Below are 15,836 nucleotides of genomic sequence, written 5' to 3'. Positions count from 1 at the left end.
CCAATTAAATGAAATACATTAATAGAATTTAGATGAATTGAGCACCTTAAAGGTGCCAAACTCAATGCTGTCAAAATGGCGGAGAGAAAGATGAAGAGAGAAAGGGAAAACATTGTTGAAGATAGGATTCAATAGGTACTAAACCAGTTTTAGTACCGGTCAGTTGTTATTACATCATCCTGACGCCATCCTCGTAAAGTCCTTTTTTATACAATTATTCTAATGACTCAGTAGAATTTCCATATCGAAGGTTGCAGTTAGATTGTTCAATTCCAGTATAATAATAAATTCAAAAGGTTAATAAATGAAATTACCCAACACCAAACCCAATCACCGAGTTGATTAATTATTGATTAAATTTGTTTTCAAGATAATAATATTCAGCTTCCACGGCATAATCCTTGAATTCGTCCATTGAATTAACCTTTACCAAAGCGATATAATTTAAAATACCAGGGAGGAATCCATTTTTAATATATCTTATTTTATCATCGAGATCCATATTTGGATCAAGTTTAGCACACAGGCCAACCATTTCAAAGAAATAAGATATAACATCTTGACCTTCTTGTTGCTTTTTATTTTCAATTTTCGAGCGTAATTCGTCTTGGTGTAACGAAGGTTGTTTGAAAGCGGCGAGTAATTTAGCTTTCAAATCATTGAAAGTAGCTGGTCGTTGATCAACAGGTTTACTTCTTATACTACCAGCATACCAATCTTTAGCAGGACCAACTAAATAAACAGGTAATCGTCTTAATTTATCAATATTGTTTAAACCAGCAGCTTCAGTTATTTGTTCAAAATCGTCAAGCCAATCATAGACATCAGCATTATTTCCATCAAAGTTTTTAATATTGTTTAACAAAGTATCATCGAGATATCGGCTCGTCATAATTATGAATCTTCTGTTCTAAGTATACTGACTATTGAATCCAAAACAAACGAACCAGCAATCTTGAAACGAACGGCTAACTCAATTAACCAAAAAGACAAAAGTTTCAAAGATTCTGGAACAACGGACAATCGAATCAAAGAATTGAACAACAAATTATAAAATAATAAATAACTAAATGATAATCAATAACTAGATTACCTAAAGGATCAAATACAAATTTTATGCTATAAATAAATTTTTCAAACAAAATTGACTATTAAATCCAAAACCAAATGAACCAACAAATCTTGAAACGAACGGTTAACCCAATTAACTAAAAGAATTAAAGTTTCTACAGATTCTGGGACAAGGACAATCGAATCAATGTAGAAAAACAATGATAAATAATAACTAATTTATCAAACGAATTTAAATGAAGTTGACCTAAATGACGAAAGATAAACAATAACTAGTTTACCAATCAAATTTTAAAACGAAGTTGACTAAATGACGAAAGGATAATAACTAGTTTACCAATCAAATTTTAAACGAATTGACCAAATGACGAAAGTGATAAACAATAACTATTTACCAATCAAATTTCAAACAAAGTTGACCGAATGACGAAGGTGATAGTTCATAACTAAATTATCCAAAGAGTTAACAAAATGTTGAACGAAATGATAAACAATAACTAGTCTACCAGATCAACTTTTAACCAAATGTTGAACGTAAATTATCAATTAACGAAGATGATAATTAATAACTAAATTATCAATCGAATTTAAACCAGATTTTAGACGAAATTCACCAAATGACGAAGATGATAATTTATAAATAAATTAGCACTCGAAATTAACCAAATGTTGAGCCAAACGAAGCACAATAGTAACTAATAACTAAGTTACTCAATCGTTTCGATAACATTATCACCAAGAAGACAAATCAAGAACAATAGTAACTAATAACTAAGTTACTAAATTGTTTCGACAAATTAATCACCACGAAGACCAATGAAACACAATTGTAACTAATAACCAAGTTACTCAATCGGTTCGATAAAATTAAACATCAATGAGACAAACAAAGCACAATCGTTTCGATGAAAAAATAAGTTTTCTTTTGCCACAAATTGAAAAGGCAAATAATCAGGGATAATTGTTGCTAACCAAAAATTGTGCTAAAACGAAACTGGTTTAACAAGAAGATGGAGTTCATACAGCTAAACCTAATAGCTATTTTCTTTCATCAAGTAAATTTTTATCAGAAAATTAATACATACTCACTTACTTTGAACTCGGAAAACTTTTAGTTCAAACTTGTTTTACTGGTTATACTGTTTGCTAGAATCGATTTTAACAAACAAAGAACCGTTTTTTAAAATCGTCTGAGTTTAATAGAATTTATTGTTTGAATTTTTCCGCTTAATAGGTTATTCAAATTGAAAAAAATATATATAAGGACTTTTTTTATAAACCGATGAATCTAAATGAAAAAGTTTTAATTTGTAATAAAACAATTGTAAGGTGATAGAAAATAAACTGAAAGACTAATTCTAACGAGTGAGGGAGAAAAAACTAAGTCGAAAGTCGTATCTAAATAATCACTGAAAAATTATTGATTGTTCAATAAGTGTATTGTACAAATTAAACGAGAAAACTAGCAAAACAAAGGTAAAAGAAATCAATATCACGTCCGGGTCACCATGTAATACAACTTTCCACTGTTGATCCAACACCGAGCATTAAAGTATAAATAACCAATATTGTTTCACAAAACTAAACTCACTACAATCAAACAGTATAAGTGATTAACATTTTTATGATTATTTATAATTAATCAGTTTAATAGTAACCACAATCACCAATTAAATGAAATACAATTAACAGAATTTGTATGAATTGAGCACCTTAAAGGTGCCAACTCAAGTGCCGTCAAAATGGCGGAGAGAAAAGATGAAGAGAGAGAAAGGGAAAACATTGTTGGGGAAGACAAGGTGATCTGGCCAGGTACTAAACCAGTTTTAGTACCTGGCCGAGATAATATTACTCTCTCTCTCTCTCTCTTTCATATTTTTCCCTCCCCAAGAGCCTCAAGAAAAAGCCCTGAGAGTGACAGTCAAGGGCTTTGTATCATCTTCATCATAATCATTTGGTGTATCACTGATTCTGTTATTATTAAAAATATCACTTAAATTAACCTAGAAAAAAAATTAGCTTAATCAACATGATGATGATTAAGATGATACAGTTATTTTCTAATGCAATTTAAGACAAAATTTGCAATATCATCATCGATATATATGTCATGCAATATGATTCATTTCTTAGTAATTTGAATAACAAAAAATTAACCAATTCATATGATGAGATAACCTTTTAATTTAATGATTACAATCAAATTAACATTTACACTTTGTCTTCAGATTAACTCAAAACATACACATGCATGTAAGTTGTATATTATTGACCCATTGGTGATGATTATGATGATGAAATGTACTAACATCGCGTGCACTCAGATCATCATCATCATCACCATTGATTAGGATGAGGATGATGATGATTATCTTTCCTTTTGTAATCATATAATGTTGATGGTTTTGTTAATCACAAGCATTTTGTTGAGCAAGAAAAAGATATCGCATCAATAGACACAAATACAATGTTATTAAAAACCCAAAAAAAAAGATGTCGACCAGCATCTTCATCCCTCACATCATCATCATCCTCATCATCCTGCACCACGCACATAATAACTGGATGAAAAATCCTCTTAGCATCATCTTCATCCCCTTACCCTTAGTCACAATATCTCACATCTCTTGTGTTAATCATCATCATCATCATCATCAACTTATCATCCAACTTTTGCTATAAGAAAAAGTGTAAATCTTTTGTATACCAACACAAAAGGATAACTTTTTTTTTCAATGTAGCTTAAAAAACGTTATCATTTCTTGAACACTTATCATCATCATCCCAATCTCACTCACTTGTTATAACAAATTGACTGAATCATGGAAAGGATCATGATGAGGAAGAGGAAAAGGAAGAGTGAAAAAAAATCTGAAGACAGACACAAAAAGTTACTAGAAGATGATAAACTTTGTATCTAAAAGTTTCGCTTGAAAAGATTAGATTCACTTTTAATGAGAAACGTTTGGTTGATAATAAGATTTTTTCTTTCTCCCTTTTTCTTCATCAAGGAGAAAAGAAGATAAAATTCTGATTCTTGGGTATATTATTATTCAATTCAGAATCTTTCTCTTCTCACTCTGTCCCAGAATCTTCATGTCACTTTGATTAAATTAACTGAAACCTCAAATTCAGTTAACAGAGTAGCATAAGAACAAGAATAAAAAAAATCTCGAAGACAATAATCATCCTCATCTTATCATCTCACTACACTTGCAATAACACAAAAAGAAAGGGCAGAGAGAGAGAGAGAGAGAGAGAGAGAGAGAGAGAGAGAGAGAGATGAAAACTATGAACTCACTTACAGGATACACAAAAAAAGGATGAGGATGCTTAGATGATGTTGGAACAGTTTGTTTTGGTTTACACTTTGAAGACTCAAAGCCAACCAGGTTTTTTTCATCTTCTTTGCATGATAAATTAAAATGAATGCTGTTGATAGATTTATTGTTATCATCATTATCATCATCATCATCATCAGTATTGTTGTTATTGTTATTGCAATGAAAAAAAGTTCAGCTTTACAATTACAGGAAAATCTCCTCCTACTTTTGCATATTATATAAGTTTTTCATCATGAAACTGAAAATGCAATAGATTAATGTTCATCATAAGCTTTTGCTATTTATGGTAAAATGCAATCGCATGATTGCAAATACAAATAGATAGAGTGAGTAAGTGAGAGAGAGAGAGAGCAAAAATAGCTTAAAAGTTAACAGTAAATAACTTAGATTGAATTTTAAATTAACTGACAATAACAATGAATTTACAGTTATATCCGGAAATGGGATGAAAAATCATGCAATCGTTTCAATCAAGATACACATACACTCAATTCAATTCAATTGTAATAATAACTATCAAAACAAATCATCTGTTTACTTAAAGATACACCAATTGGTTAAGTATATAAATTTATCAACGATCATCATGTTGACAGTTAATTGTTACACAATTGGAAATGAAATCGAGCCTCAAGCAAATTTGGATCACAAAGTAATTGAAATTAATATCATCCACTGGAACAAAAAACAATCAAACAGTTAACAATTAATTCATCTTATTGATTGATAAATATTTCCATCTGATTGTTATATTACAACAGGAAGAGAAAACTTAATCCTAACAAAAAGTTTCCAACCACTTTAATCATTGAACATGAGTTAATCCGATTTAGATTAAATTTCTTCCTCTTCTTCATGTAAATTGTTAGTTATTCAATGTTATCACCATATTACATGGTAATCATAATAATACTCCAAGTCAGAACCAAATGATAAGAATAATGTTTATGTAATTCATATGAAATTTGAATTAGCAAAATAAAAAGAATCGAAAAGTAAAATTTACCGTTAGAAAGTGAGGTGGATAAACTGTCAGGGTGGGAGAACAGGGAAAAAGATGAAGAATGATGAAAAAAGGGGATGAATTTCATGAAGATTAAGATTGAATAATATCAGAATCAGAATTGAATGGATGAGGATGATAAAGGAGGAAGAAGAAGAAGAAGATAAATAATATTTATTTTCATCATGAATTATTATTATTATATTTGTCTGATTCTGATAATATTAATTTAGTTGCTTATTGGTGAACAATTTTCATGAAATTTCATTTCCACCATCATGATAATAACATTGAGAGAGTGGTAGAGATGGGGAAAAGTGTATGAAGTCAATGGCTTTTGTTGTAAGGGCGGCGGTAAAAGTTTCCACCTTACAATTTATTATCAAAATCATTAATAATATTATGAAATTTTTTCTCCCACCGGTGGGTTTTCACAGAATTTAAAAAATCATTATCATCAACCTGAGAAGTGAAAATGAGAAAACTTTTTCCCTCTCTAAGTTCAAAATGTTCAGATGAATTAATCAGTTTCAATGGAGATAAAAGAAAAATTTTTAATCCAAAGATTGAAATAATTTCAATTTCATTCCAATTCTGAAGATATGTTTTCATGGATTTAATCATAATTATCATGATGATTATGATAAGATAAAAATCAAAGAGTGGGAGTGAAAAAAAATGTAAAAACATGACACGAATCATTGACCTATGGGAGTTGGTCAGGTCCAGGGATCATCATGTTGATCACTGGACAGAACTGAACTTTTCTCTCTCTCTCTCTCTCTCTCTCTCTCTCTGCCATTGGAGCAAAACTGAGAGTGGGATGAATGGTGGATACAAATTGTAGCTAAAAATAAGGTTATCATCATGTTATCAATATTATCATGAGTATCATTTGTATTCAAGTCATGGGAGAAAATAATAATCATCATGATAAAATAGTGATTTCATAATTCAGAATCAATGTGAAACTTTTGTCCATTTTAACTGGATAATATCATTACCATCAAGTTTAATATTATTATTGTCAAAAGTTTGATTCTCATTAATTCATGAATATAATAATCAACCTTTAATTGAGATTTAAGTTACATGAAAACTTGAAATTTACTGTGACACTGATTTCATGATGACAATGAATGATAAACAATATTCAGTGACTATGATCATGATAATTGTCAACATTAATTGTAATTTAAATTGATGGAGATAAATTTAAATAAGTGATGAAAAGTTTTGAAATTTCTCCTCTCTCTCTTAATCAAAATGATTCCATGGGAGTGGTAATCATTCATGATGATGACCACAAACTAGCCAATAGAATCCAACTTAATTATCACAAGTTAATCTTGATGATTATCTTCATCATCATCTTTTCATAATCTTTTCAATATTTTTCCATGATCACACTGGAAAGATGATATTTATCTTTTCATCATCATCTTGAAAATACCTTCTTGTTATCATTATATTCATCATCTTCATCTTCATCATCCTTCAACAAGCCAACAATTTAAGCTCATATACTCATTCAACTGAATACAAAAGGCTACATACACAAACACATACATAAAAAAATAAAGGATGAAGATGAAAAGATGATGATAAAAAAGAAAGACTTTTTTTTCACTTTTATTATCATCCCGATTCCTCTCTCTCTCTCCCATCACCTTTCATTTTATCCTCAGAAGGGATTTCTATTCACAAGTGGACAAGATTACTGAACGATAAGAATCCTTAATCTGGATCAGAATATAAAAAGCTTTGAGATCCAAAAAGGTAAGAAGGTAAGAGAGAGAGAGAGAGAGAGAGAGAGAGAGAGAGAGAGATCTTTCAATGTGTATCTTTTTATTACTTTATTTGTTTACTATTCAGTTCAATCATGAGATTCAGGGAGTTTCAAGGTGGAATATAAAATAACTCGATGAAATAAAAGCTTTAGAATACAAATAAAAAAATTCGAGAGAGAGAGAGAGAGAGTTCCAAATAAAACTTTTCTATCAATTTCATCCTCATCCTTTTACTATCCTCAAGAATCAAGAAAAAAAGTGGACACAATGAATTCACCTTTACATGAGAAAGAGTAAGAAAAAAATAAAAAGGTTCAGTTTTCATGATGATTCAATATCAATCCATCAACATGGACAATCAAATGGAGACTAGCAAAATGTAAGACTGACCATTAACAATCAAAGACAAAGATAAATCAACAGTTTAACCGTTAATTCAGTGCTAATGCATTTGGATTAACAATTTAATGATGATGATGGAAAAATATGTTTTTTGTCAAAAAGCTGATCGACAAATGGACCAGGTAAAGATAATCTAATTTCCCATGTAAACAAATTGAGACTAAAAAAAGATGAGGATCATTTTAACCATCATGATGAACTCAACGGCCTCAAGTGACCCATTTCATGAGAAACGGCAATTGACCTTTAGGGAGTAATTAGAGGTTAAAGTCATGGTGAGAGGAGGCAAAAAAAGGTGAGAAACAAATCAAAGGTTAATAATTTACCATCTCAACATCAATTGTAATCTAAACTGATTGTAATCAATGATTAACTGTAACAATTTAAAGTAAATGAGAGAGAGAGAGAGAGTCAGAGGGAGGGAGAGGTTATTATTAGTATTACAAATATGTAACCATTAAAATTTGATAACAAATTATAATTGATGGATTTTTAATTGAACTTAATTTACTACTATCAAGATTAATAATAATAAGGATATTATCAATTTCATTTGGATACACAAATTATCATGCTAATCAAATGTACTCCAGGGATATAAAGATGATGAAGGTGGGGAGTGGGGTTCAAGAGCGGGTGGAGGGTGAGGTGGATAAGGAAATGATCAAATATTAAACTGTAATCAAGTTGATCGCATTGTTGATCAGTATTTAAACAGTGATTACTTCATGATTTCTATGGGATTTTGATCAATGGTTAAGATAGAAATCAAATATTACATGTAGACACACACATTTGATTGTCTAATATACAAAACTAATCTAGATTCTGATTTTGATTGTGAGGAGAGAGAGAGATTTTTTTTACTTCCAGAGGTAAAATATTATATATGTACTAATAGTAAATGATACAAACATTAACATGATGAAAATATATTACAAGCGACTGGATTGATTCCCATGGTATTATTAGATAGTCAATATAAATGGATATGTTTTTCCATAGGTTTGTTTATCATTGGAACATTTTTTCCTCTCTCTCTCTTCCACTTCTTTGCATAGATAAATAAAAGTGATAATATCATGAATAAGATGGGGATAAGGATGAGAATGAGGATGATGTCTGTGTATCGATTATTTACATTTATCATCGTCATTATTATCTTCATCATCTCTGTCTCTCTGTTTGCTGGGTAAGAGGTAAATTTTCGACTGAGAATTTGAAATTTTCATCTTTTTGTCTAATTTTTTATGTAAGATTTTGTTTAGGAATTCATCAGATTGATCACATGGGAGTGAGATTATCATCTTGATGATTCTGAGATGTTAAAGATGAACACATTTATATATGTATGTTAAAAGTGTGAAGATCATTTTGTGTTAAAAGGAAAGGGAAAAAACTTTTAATCTGAATACAAGTTCTGAGTGAATCTGAGAGATGAAAAGATAACTCAGAATGTAATGGAAACATTGGAAAGTACAATAAGTGATGAGAAAAAAGAAGATGCTGAAGATGATAAGCTAAAAGAGAGAGAGAAATGACAAGAAAAGTGAAATGTTGTTCATCGGTGATGAGGATGCTCTTGGTGGTAGAATGAACAAGGTCAGTGGGAAACAAGAGTTGGAAATCATATTGGAAGATGAGGCGAATATTAATCGATAGATGATAATGTAAAGAGAGAGAGAGAGAGATGAAGATGATGATGGAAATGGTAAAAAATCATCGAATAAAAAATTAAGATGAGAAAATATGAAGATGCCTTGAAGGAACAAGGAAAAAGCTATTGGATAGAAAGTATAACAAAGAGAGAGAGAGAAGATAATGATGATAGACATTACAATGGAAGATAAATGCATATGTGAGAATGGAAAAGGTTTGAAATGAAAAAGGCGCCAAAAAGAAAAGTCATCAAAATGAAAAAACAAGAGAAAAGTAATAATTCGTATCGATCGTTAAATTTGATTGTTCTGATGGAGATAAAGATGAGGATGCTTTTTGTACGTGTGTCTATGTAACTTGTCAATTGAATAACAATGTAACAGTAAAGGAGAAGAGAAAAAAATTGATAATATAATTTAAAATTCTGTCAACCATAAGAACCATCATCATGTAAGATATTTACATTGATTCAATTGTTTGATTGAATTGACAGATGAACAATTGTACCAACTGAATGTTAATCTGTTGTAATCAAATAAATTTTGATACATAATCATAATTGTCGATGAGGATGAAAAATTTCAATCAATTGGGAATTTAATTTGACGGGATAATTATATTATCACTCTGTGGGATTATCACAATCAAATGATTCTGATAATAATTGATAATCAATTTAAATGACATTTTAGTTATCAAATAATGTGACATTTAAATTGTAGCTCAAGATCAAATAAATTGTATTGATAATAAAATGCATATTATGTACATGAATAGTTAATCATAAACAATCAAAATTTTAGTTGATTGGATGAGTTAATTGTTAGTTTTCTTGTTACTGTAATCAACAGATTAAAGGTTGATCAGGATTTTGGTTGAAGTTTATTATTATTAAAAAGGAGAGAGATTGATTAACAATTATTAATAACTGATCATTAGGATGAGGATGTAATCAATTTAATCACGAGTTTAATATCAATCAGGATTATCAAAAAAAAGGTAATCCAGTTGAGTTATGTTACTTTATTAACCAGATAAAAGGTTAGTCTTCATCATCTTCATCCTCTTCATGTTAGTTTATCAGGCTTGTTGAAAGATAAACAAAAGATGAGGATGAGGATGAGGATGAGGAGGATGAGCATCTTCAATTTGATCCTCATCATCAATTTATTTTGATCCTTTTTTTGTTGATGAAATGAAACAAATGAGATTTGCAAATTTATGGTTCATTGATTTAATTTGGTTGCTACAATTTGAAGACAATTGATTGCGATTTGGTTTGATTGTTGTTGTTGTTGTTTAACTGTTGATTGTTTGTTGAAACTGGTTAGTTGATTGTTGTTCATGTAACAATTAATCAGTTTTCTCATTTGATTGCGTGTGTCAAGGTAATCAGAGGATTTTAATTGTAATCAAATCAACTTACCTGCAACTGGTGATAATCTGGTTACAATTGCCCATCGAGGTCTCCACTGTTTGTATTATAACAATTAAGGAGAGAAGGGAAAATTAATTAATTTGATTCAACAATTAAAAGCTTCTTTTGATTAATTACCTTACGAGTTCCTCTAAATTTAAGATCACCTTCAATGACAATCTTTGGATCCATAATTTTTTTTCAGTGATATAATTGATTGTAACAATTAAAAATTAACAACAATTAATAAATACACACACACACACACAAGATTATCAATAAACACTTTAATTTTTCAGCTAATTGTTGATAATTAACAGTTAATGATGAGTAAACATTATGATGATGGTTATGTATTAGTTTTTTTGTCAAATTAATTGACCTTAGGTCAGTTGCTTGTTGAAGATACAATTTAAATCCCAAATGGTTAATACAAATAGTATTTATATAAAATCACATGGACACAATTAAAATTTGATTACTGTCAATGTTGATTTTAATCCTTTGAGCAAACTAATTAGGCAAATATCAAGTCAGATTAGGAAAATTGGTTTAATTGTGACAATTAATTCACATTGAAGGGAATTACTTGATCCACAATGTGCTCCTTGTGAAGGTTAAAGTTACACTGAAGGAAAATAAAATCGACAAGAAATAAAAATTAACAGAGAAAATCAGATGGCGCTGTTAACCGTTATTCTTATTGTAATGTTAATTTTTTGAGAACCGAAATTAGAATTGATTTAATTGTGAAGGAGAAAACTCAACAATTAAAGTTACTCTCAACCATTGGAACGGGAAACTGGCCAACTAATTGATTCGTGATTGTTAAACTTTTGTTTTCTTCATCTTGGTTGTTTAGAACCGATTAGAACTTTTTTTTTTGCTCCCTAATCCATTTGATTGATTTTGTGATGATCGAAACAATTTGATGATTCAAACTTTTCAGTTGTCAAATTAGTTAATTGTTGTTAGTTCATCTCTTTTTCTCACTGGTATTAATTACAATTAAAACAATTTGTTATTGATTGTTGTTGATTAAAGATCAAAGTGTCGTCATCTATGATCATCGAATTGACTTTTATTTAATTGTTACAATTAAATCTAGATGGCAGATAATTTTTCTTAATTTTTGTTCATTTAATTAAATTGTTCCTGTTATTCAACAAAACAAAAATTAACCTAATTGCAACAATTAAATTTAATCTTTTGACTGGAAATTTTCCCTCTCACTGGTTACCTTGATTGTTTGAGAAATTAAATTAATCACTTAATTAAAAATTATATAAGCGTAACCGTGAAAATTGATTTAAAAGTGGATAATAATGATGATTAAGATAATCTTTTAATCCTATTAATTAGCAGATTCCAGGAAATTAGGTCAATCATTTGTTTATGTTCTCATTTGTTTATGTTCTCATTGACGAAAAAAACATTCAAAACAATAAATTTCACATGGAAATGAACGTAAATCAAGTTGATTATCACCGATAAGATTGAATCGACAAATAAATGAATCAATTAACACATTTGAAGCTGTTAAATTAGCGATATTGAGACAATTAGAAACACTCAATGAACTAATTATCGATTTTGACAAGTCTGATCGTTCATTTGATCAAAAATTTCGGCTCCTAATCAATGAATCTACAAGACAATTGAACGAATCTCTCATTTTATTCACGAATTCATGAATTATTTTCATCTTTTCCCATGAATTTTAATGGAAAACCAAATGGACTGGATTTCCGGTCCATACAAAAGTCGAAACTTTCAACTCGAAACAAAACTTTTCTAATGTATTTTTCCTCCAAAATTTCATTCCCAATAACAAATTTCGAAAGCTCATCACATCCAACCTTCCCTCAAGCAGTCACAAGTTTGATAACATAATCAGATAGTCAATTAGTTTAACAAAAATCTATTAACAATTAAATCAAAAAAAAAATTAACCGAAATTGAGATGATCATCAGCGCCATCTGTTGTTCTTAAAAAATGAAAATCTATTCTCACCAAAAGTGACCGATGAATAGATTGATTCAATTCTTGAATTTCAATTGTTATTATTTTGGTCTAATGATACAAGTTAATTTTGTGATTTAATTGTAGTTTGATTAATTAAAGAAATTTTATATTGATAATCTATTGATCTAATCCATGGAAAGTAAAGCTCAGGTTTCTGTAAATCAGGCAAGAAGATTATTGAGACAAGGTTACCCAATGAGCTTTTTCAACTGTCTACCACAAGTAAGTTGGTGTTTAATTAATTGTAATCACTTTTTGTTCCGGATAATTTGTTTTAATTAACCGAAACATTTAAAAAATAATTGTCGTTGTCTTATTCTCACTCAGTTTTATCGTTTATTTTCATTCATTTCATTTGTTTTCTTTGTTCTTCTTTTGTGTCTTCCACCAGGTAACCGCCTATGGTCAATGCATATCAAGCCAAGAATTGACAGATATCAAGAGAAATGATTGTTCGAACCAATTTAATCAACTAAAACAGTGTTTCTCAACTCAATTGAAACAATTTAAATCAAAGAAATAATTGTAAAAGATTACGTGATAATAATATTTATTGTTAGTAATATATTCTAAGTGAATTTCGATTTTCCTTTGTCTTAATTGGCCTTCTTTGTGTTTACACTTTTCTCTCTCAGTTTTTCCTTTCTCTTTCTCTCTCTTTCTTGATATTCTTTTAGAAAATTTGTTCTCTTTCATCTCTATTGTTCCATTTGAAGTTGACCTTTTATTTACCAAACAAGAATGATGGAATCATCTTCTAGAAGTGATTCCGAAGAGGATGAAACTAGTGCTCCTTTTAGTGATTACGAGAATCCAAATTACCGTAAATTATATGCCTCCCTTTCTGTTACTGCCATGATGGGATCTAAAGTTAAATCATCTAAAATTGAACCTAAAACTGATTCTGATGATCTTGAGGATGATGATGGTATCGATGAGACAACCAAATTAACTGATGATTGTAATGAACAGATTAAACTACCCGAAGGTTGGGAGAAACATGAAGATGACAATGGTCCATATTATTGGCATATACCAAGGTAAGAAATTGGAGTTTACATGTAATTACTTAGAAATTGAACTAATTAGATCTTCCTAATTGTCAACAGTGGTACCATTCAAAGGCAAGTGCCTACAACCAGTTTATCCAAACGAGACTCATTGTTTTACTTTGATGATGATGGACTGGATCAGTTACGGGAACAAATTTCAAATGGAAAAATATTAGATGATAAATTTCCAGGAGATGGTGATGTTTTTACTGTTCATTCATTAGGTTGGATGGAATTTGATGAATCTTGTTTAACTCCTGAACTCAGTTCGAAAGCAATTAAACGATGTATCCTTGAACTTTCAACCCAAACCGAAAATGCTGTTAAATGTTGGGGTAAAGAGGATACCAAACAATTAACCCTTAAAATAGCAAATAGTTGTTTACAGTTACTTGATCCATCAAGCTCGAAAGTGTTAACAATTCAACCGATTGCAAATATAAGAGTTTGGGGTGTAAATGATGTCGATGATTTTGCCTATGTTGCCAGAGATCCGGAAGGATATGGAGCAAGAGGTGGAAAAGGAGAAAGTGGTTGTTATGGTGGTCGAGAAGAGTATAATGAGACACTCTCTCCGGTCAGTTCTCCAACTCCCGTTTCAACAACACCGATATTAAAATGTCACGTTTTCCATTGTGAAAGTTTGATCGAAGGTGAAAACTCAGCTCAAAAGATTGCTAATCTTTTAAAAGAGGAAATGATCAGGATTAAATCACATCAATCATTATCATCATCGACAACAACAACAACAACTGAAAGGAAAGGAGAAACGGACGATGAACCTTCAGAAGCAGCGATTCGACCATCACATTTATCAATCGATGAATACACTGGTTCACCAATGGATTCACCATATTTAGAGTTTCCAACGCCAATCGAGGAGCCAAAGAAGACAATTGTTGCCCGATATTTAGGAAAAACACCAGTTCCAAAGCCGATGGGTGTTGATATTCTGAACGAAGCAATTGAAAGAATCATTTTCGACCTTGATCGAGCTTATCCTCCACAACCAAAGGCCACTGATGAATCAGATAGCGTTGAGAAATCCGGAAGAGGAATTGTTTCTCTTGTTCACATTTCTCCCTCCACAATAACCGTTGAATCGACAATCGATCGGAAAATATTAGTCGAATGTCGAGTTCGCTATTTATCATTTCTTGGAATATCTAAAAACACCGTTGAAAATTGTGGTTTCATCCTACAAGTTGATGAGAATCTATTTGAGGCTCATTGTTTTGAATGCGAACCCTCATCGGGTGCTCTTTGTAAGACAATTGAAGCAGCATGTAAACTTAGATTCCAAAAGTGTTTAGATGCTCATAAACAGCGATGTAACAATTCAATTTACAACAATGTTAATCAACAATCTAAATCACAATCACCAAACGGTAATTCATCATCGACATTGAAACCATCTCAATCAATGGGTGCCATTAAAAACACATTAATTAACACCTTCTCCAAATTGTTATACAAAAGATGAAACAAGAAAACCACTTAAATAATGATCAACAATTAATATCATCGATTCTTTTGTCAACAATTACATTTAATCAATATTGTTTTTGATTATTTTCTTCTCGATCTTAATCAATCCCACCAATGTTTTGATCTCTCTTTGCCCTTTTATGATCAATTAATTAGATCAAAGTGTGTTTATCATTTGCTAATCAATTGGCCTCGATCTTAATTCACTTTTCACCACAATTAAAATAACAAAATTTACATTGTTATTGTAAATTTAATTACTGTTAAATCTTGATGATGATTAATAGTTTTTCAATTGCGTAACAACAATTAACTGTTTCAATCAAACGAGAATAATTAACCAACTAAATTAAGCGGATGATTAGTTGGGAATATTTTATTTCCATGATAACTTTTTTATCTTGTAAACAATTAGTTTAATTGTTAGAGATAATTTGAGTAATCAAACTTAAATTGTTTGATTTTTATTTCATATCAACTAATATTTGATCAAGATCATTATATTATCTTTACAATTAACTTTTCCACTTTACAATTAATCAATTCTTATTGATTAAAATTAAACTTGCAACTAATATAATCAT

At 30.2% G+C, this 15,836-nt stretch overlaps 2 protein-coding genes across 4 annotated transcripts in view; one reads left to right on the top strand and one right to left on the bottom strand.

The window, feature by feature from the left end:
* LOC128394927 (putative uncharacterized protein DDB_G0289263) overlaps positions 1-11,363 on the bottom strand; it is a 37,346-nt gene extending 25,983 nt beyond the window's left edge. Inside the window, exons 1-2 of the mRNA XM_053355308.1 lie at positions 10,825-11,363; positions 10,696-10,741 (exon numbers count right to left, since the gene is read on the bottom strand). Coding sequence (XP_053211283.1) covers positions 10,696-10,741; positions 10,825-10,878 — 100 coding nt within the window. The 5' untranslated portion in view covers positions 10,879-11,363. The remainder of the gene's footprint in view (positions 1-10,695; positions 10,742-10,824) is intronic.
* Positions 11,364-12,717: 1,354 nt separating this feature from the next.
* Positions 12,718-15,538, top strand: LOC128395015 (protein Fe65 homolog). Of its 3 annotated transcripts, none has more exons than XM_053355421.1 (4): positions 12,718-12,934; positions 13,104-13,267; positions 13,390-13,752; positions 13,822-15,538. In XM_053355421.1, the coding sequence occupies exons 3-4, from the start codon at positions 13,454-13,456 to the stop codon at positions 15,245-15,247; spliced, it is 1,725 nt and encodes a 574-aa protein (XP_053211396.1). In that variant the 5' UTR covers positions 12,718-12,934; positions 13,104-13,267; positions 13,390-13,453; the 3' UTR covers positions 15,248-15,538. The 3 variants fall into 3 exon arrangements, with proteins under 3 accessions (XP_053211396.1, XP_053211379.1, XP_053211387.1); XM_053355404.1 differs by having other exon boundaries at positions 13,348-13,752; XM_053355412.1 differs by having other exon boundaries at positions 13,104-13,752.
* Positions 15,539-15,836: the final 298 nt, after the last annotated feature.

This window comes from Panonychus citri, unplaced genomic scaffold (genome assembly GCF_014898815.1).
Source record: "Panonychus citri isolate SS breed McGregor unplaced genomic scaffold, ASM1489881v1 Contig00023, whole genome shotgun sequence".
NCBI lineage: Eukaryota > Metazoa > Arthropoda > Arachnida > Trombidiformes > Tetranychidae > Panonychus > Panonychus citri.
The sequence above is the reverse complement of the archived record's forward strand: the minus strand, read 5'-3'. Positions and strand labels throughout refer to the sequence as shown.

Excerpts from the sequence above, each read along its gene's own strand:
- LOC128395015 (XM_053355421.1), top strand. The coding sequence starts at position 13,454 with ATGATGGAATCATCTTCTAGAAGTGATTCCGAAGAGGATGAAACTAGT. Across the intron at positions 13,753-13,821 it reads TATTATTGGCATATACCAAG|TGGTACCATTCAAAGGCAAG; the intron begins GTAAGAAATTGG and ends AATTGTCAACAG.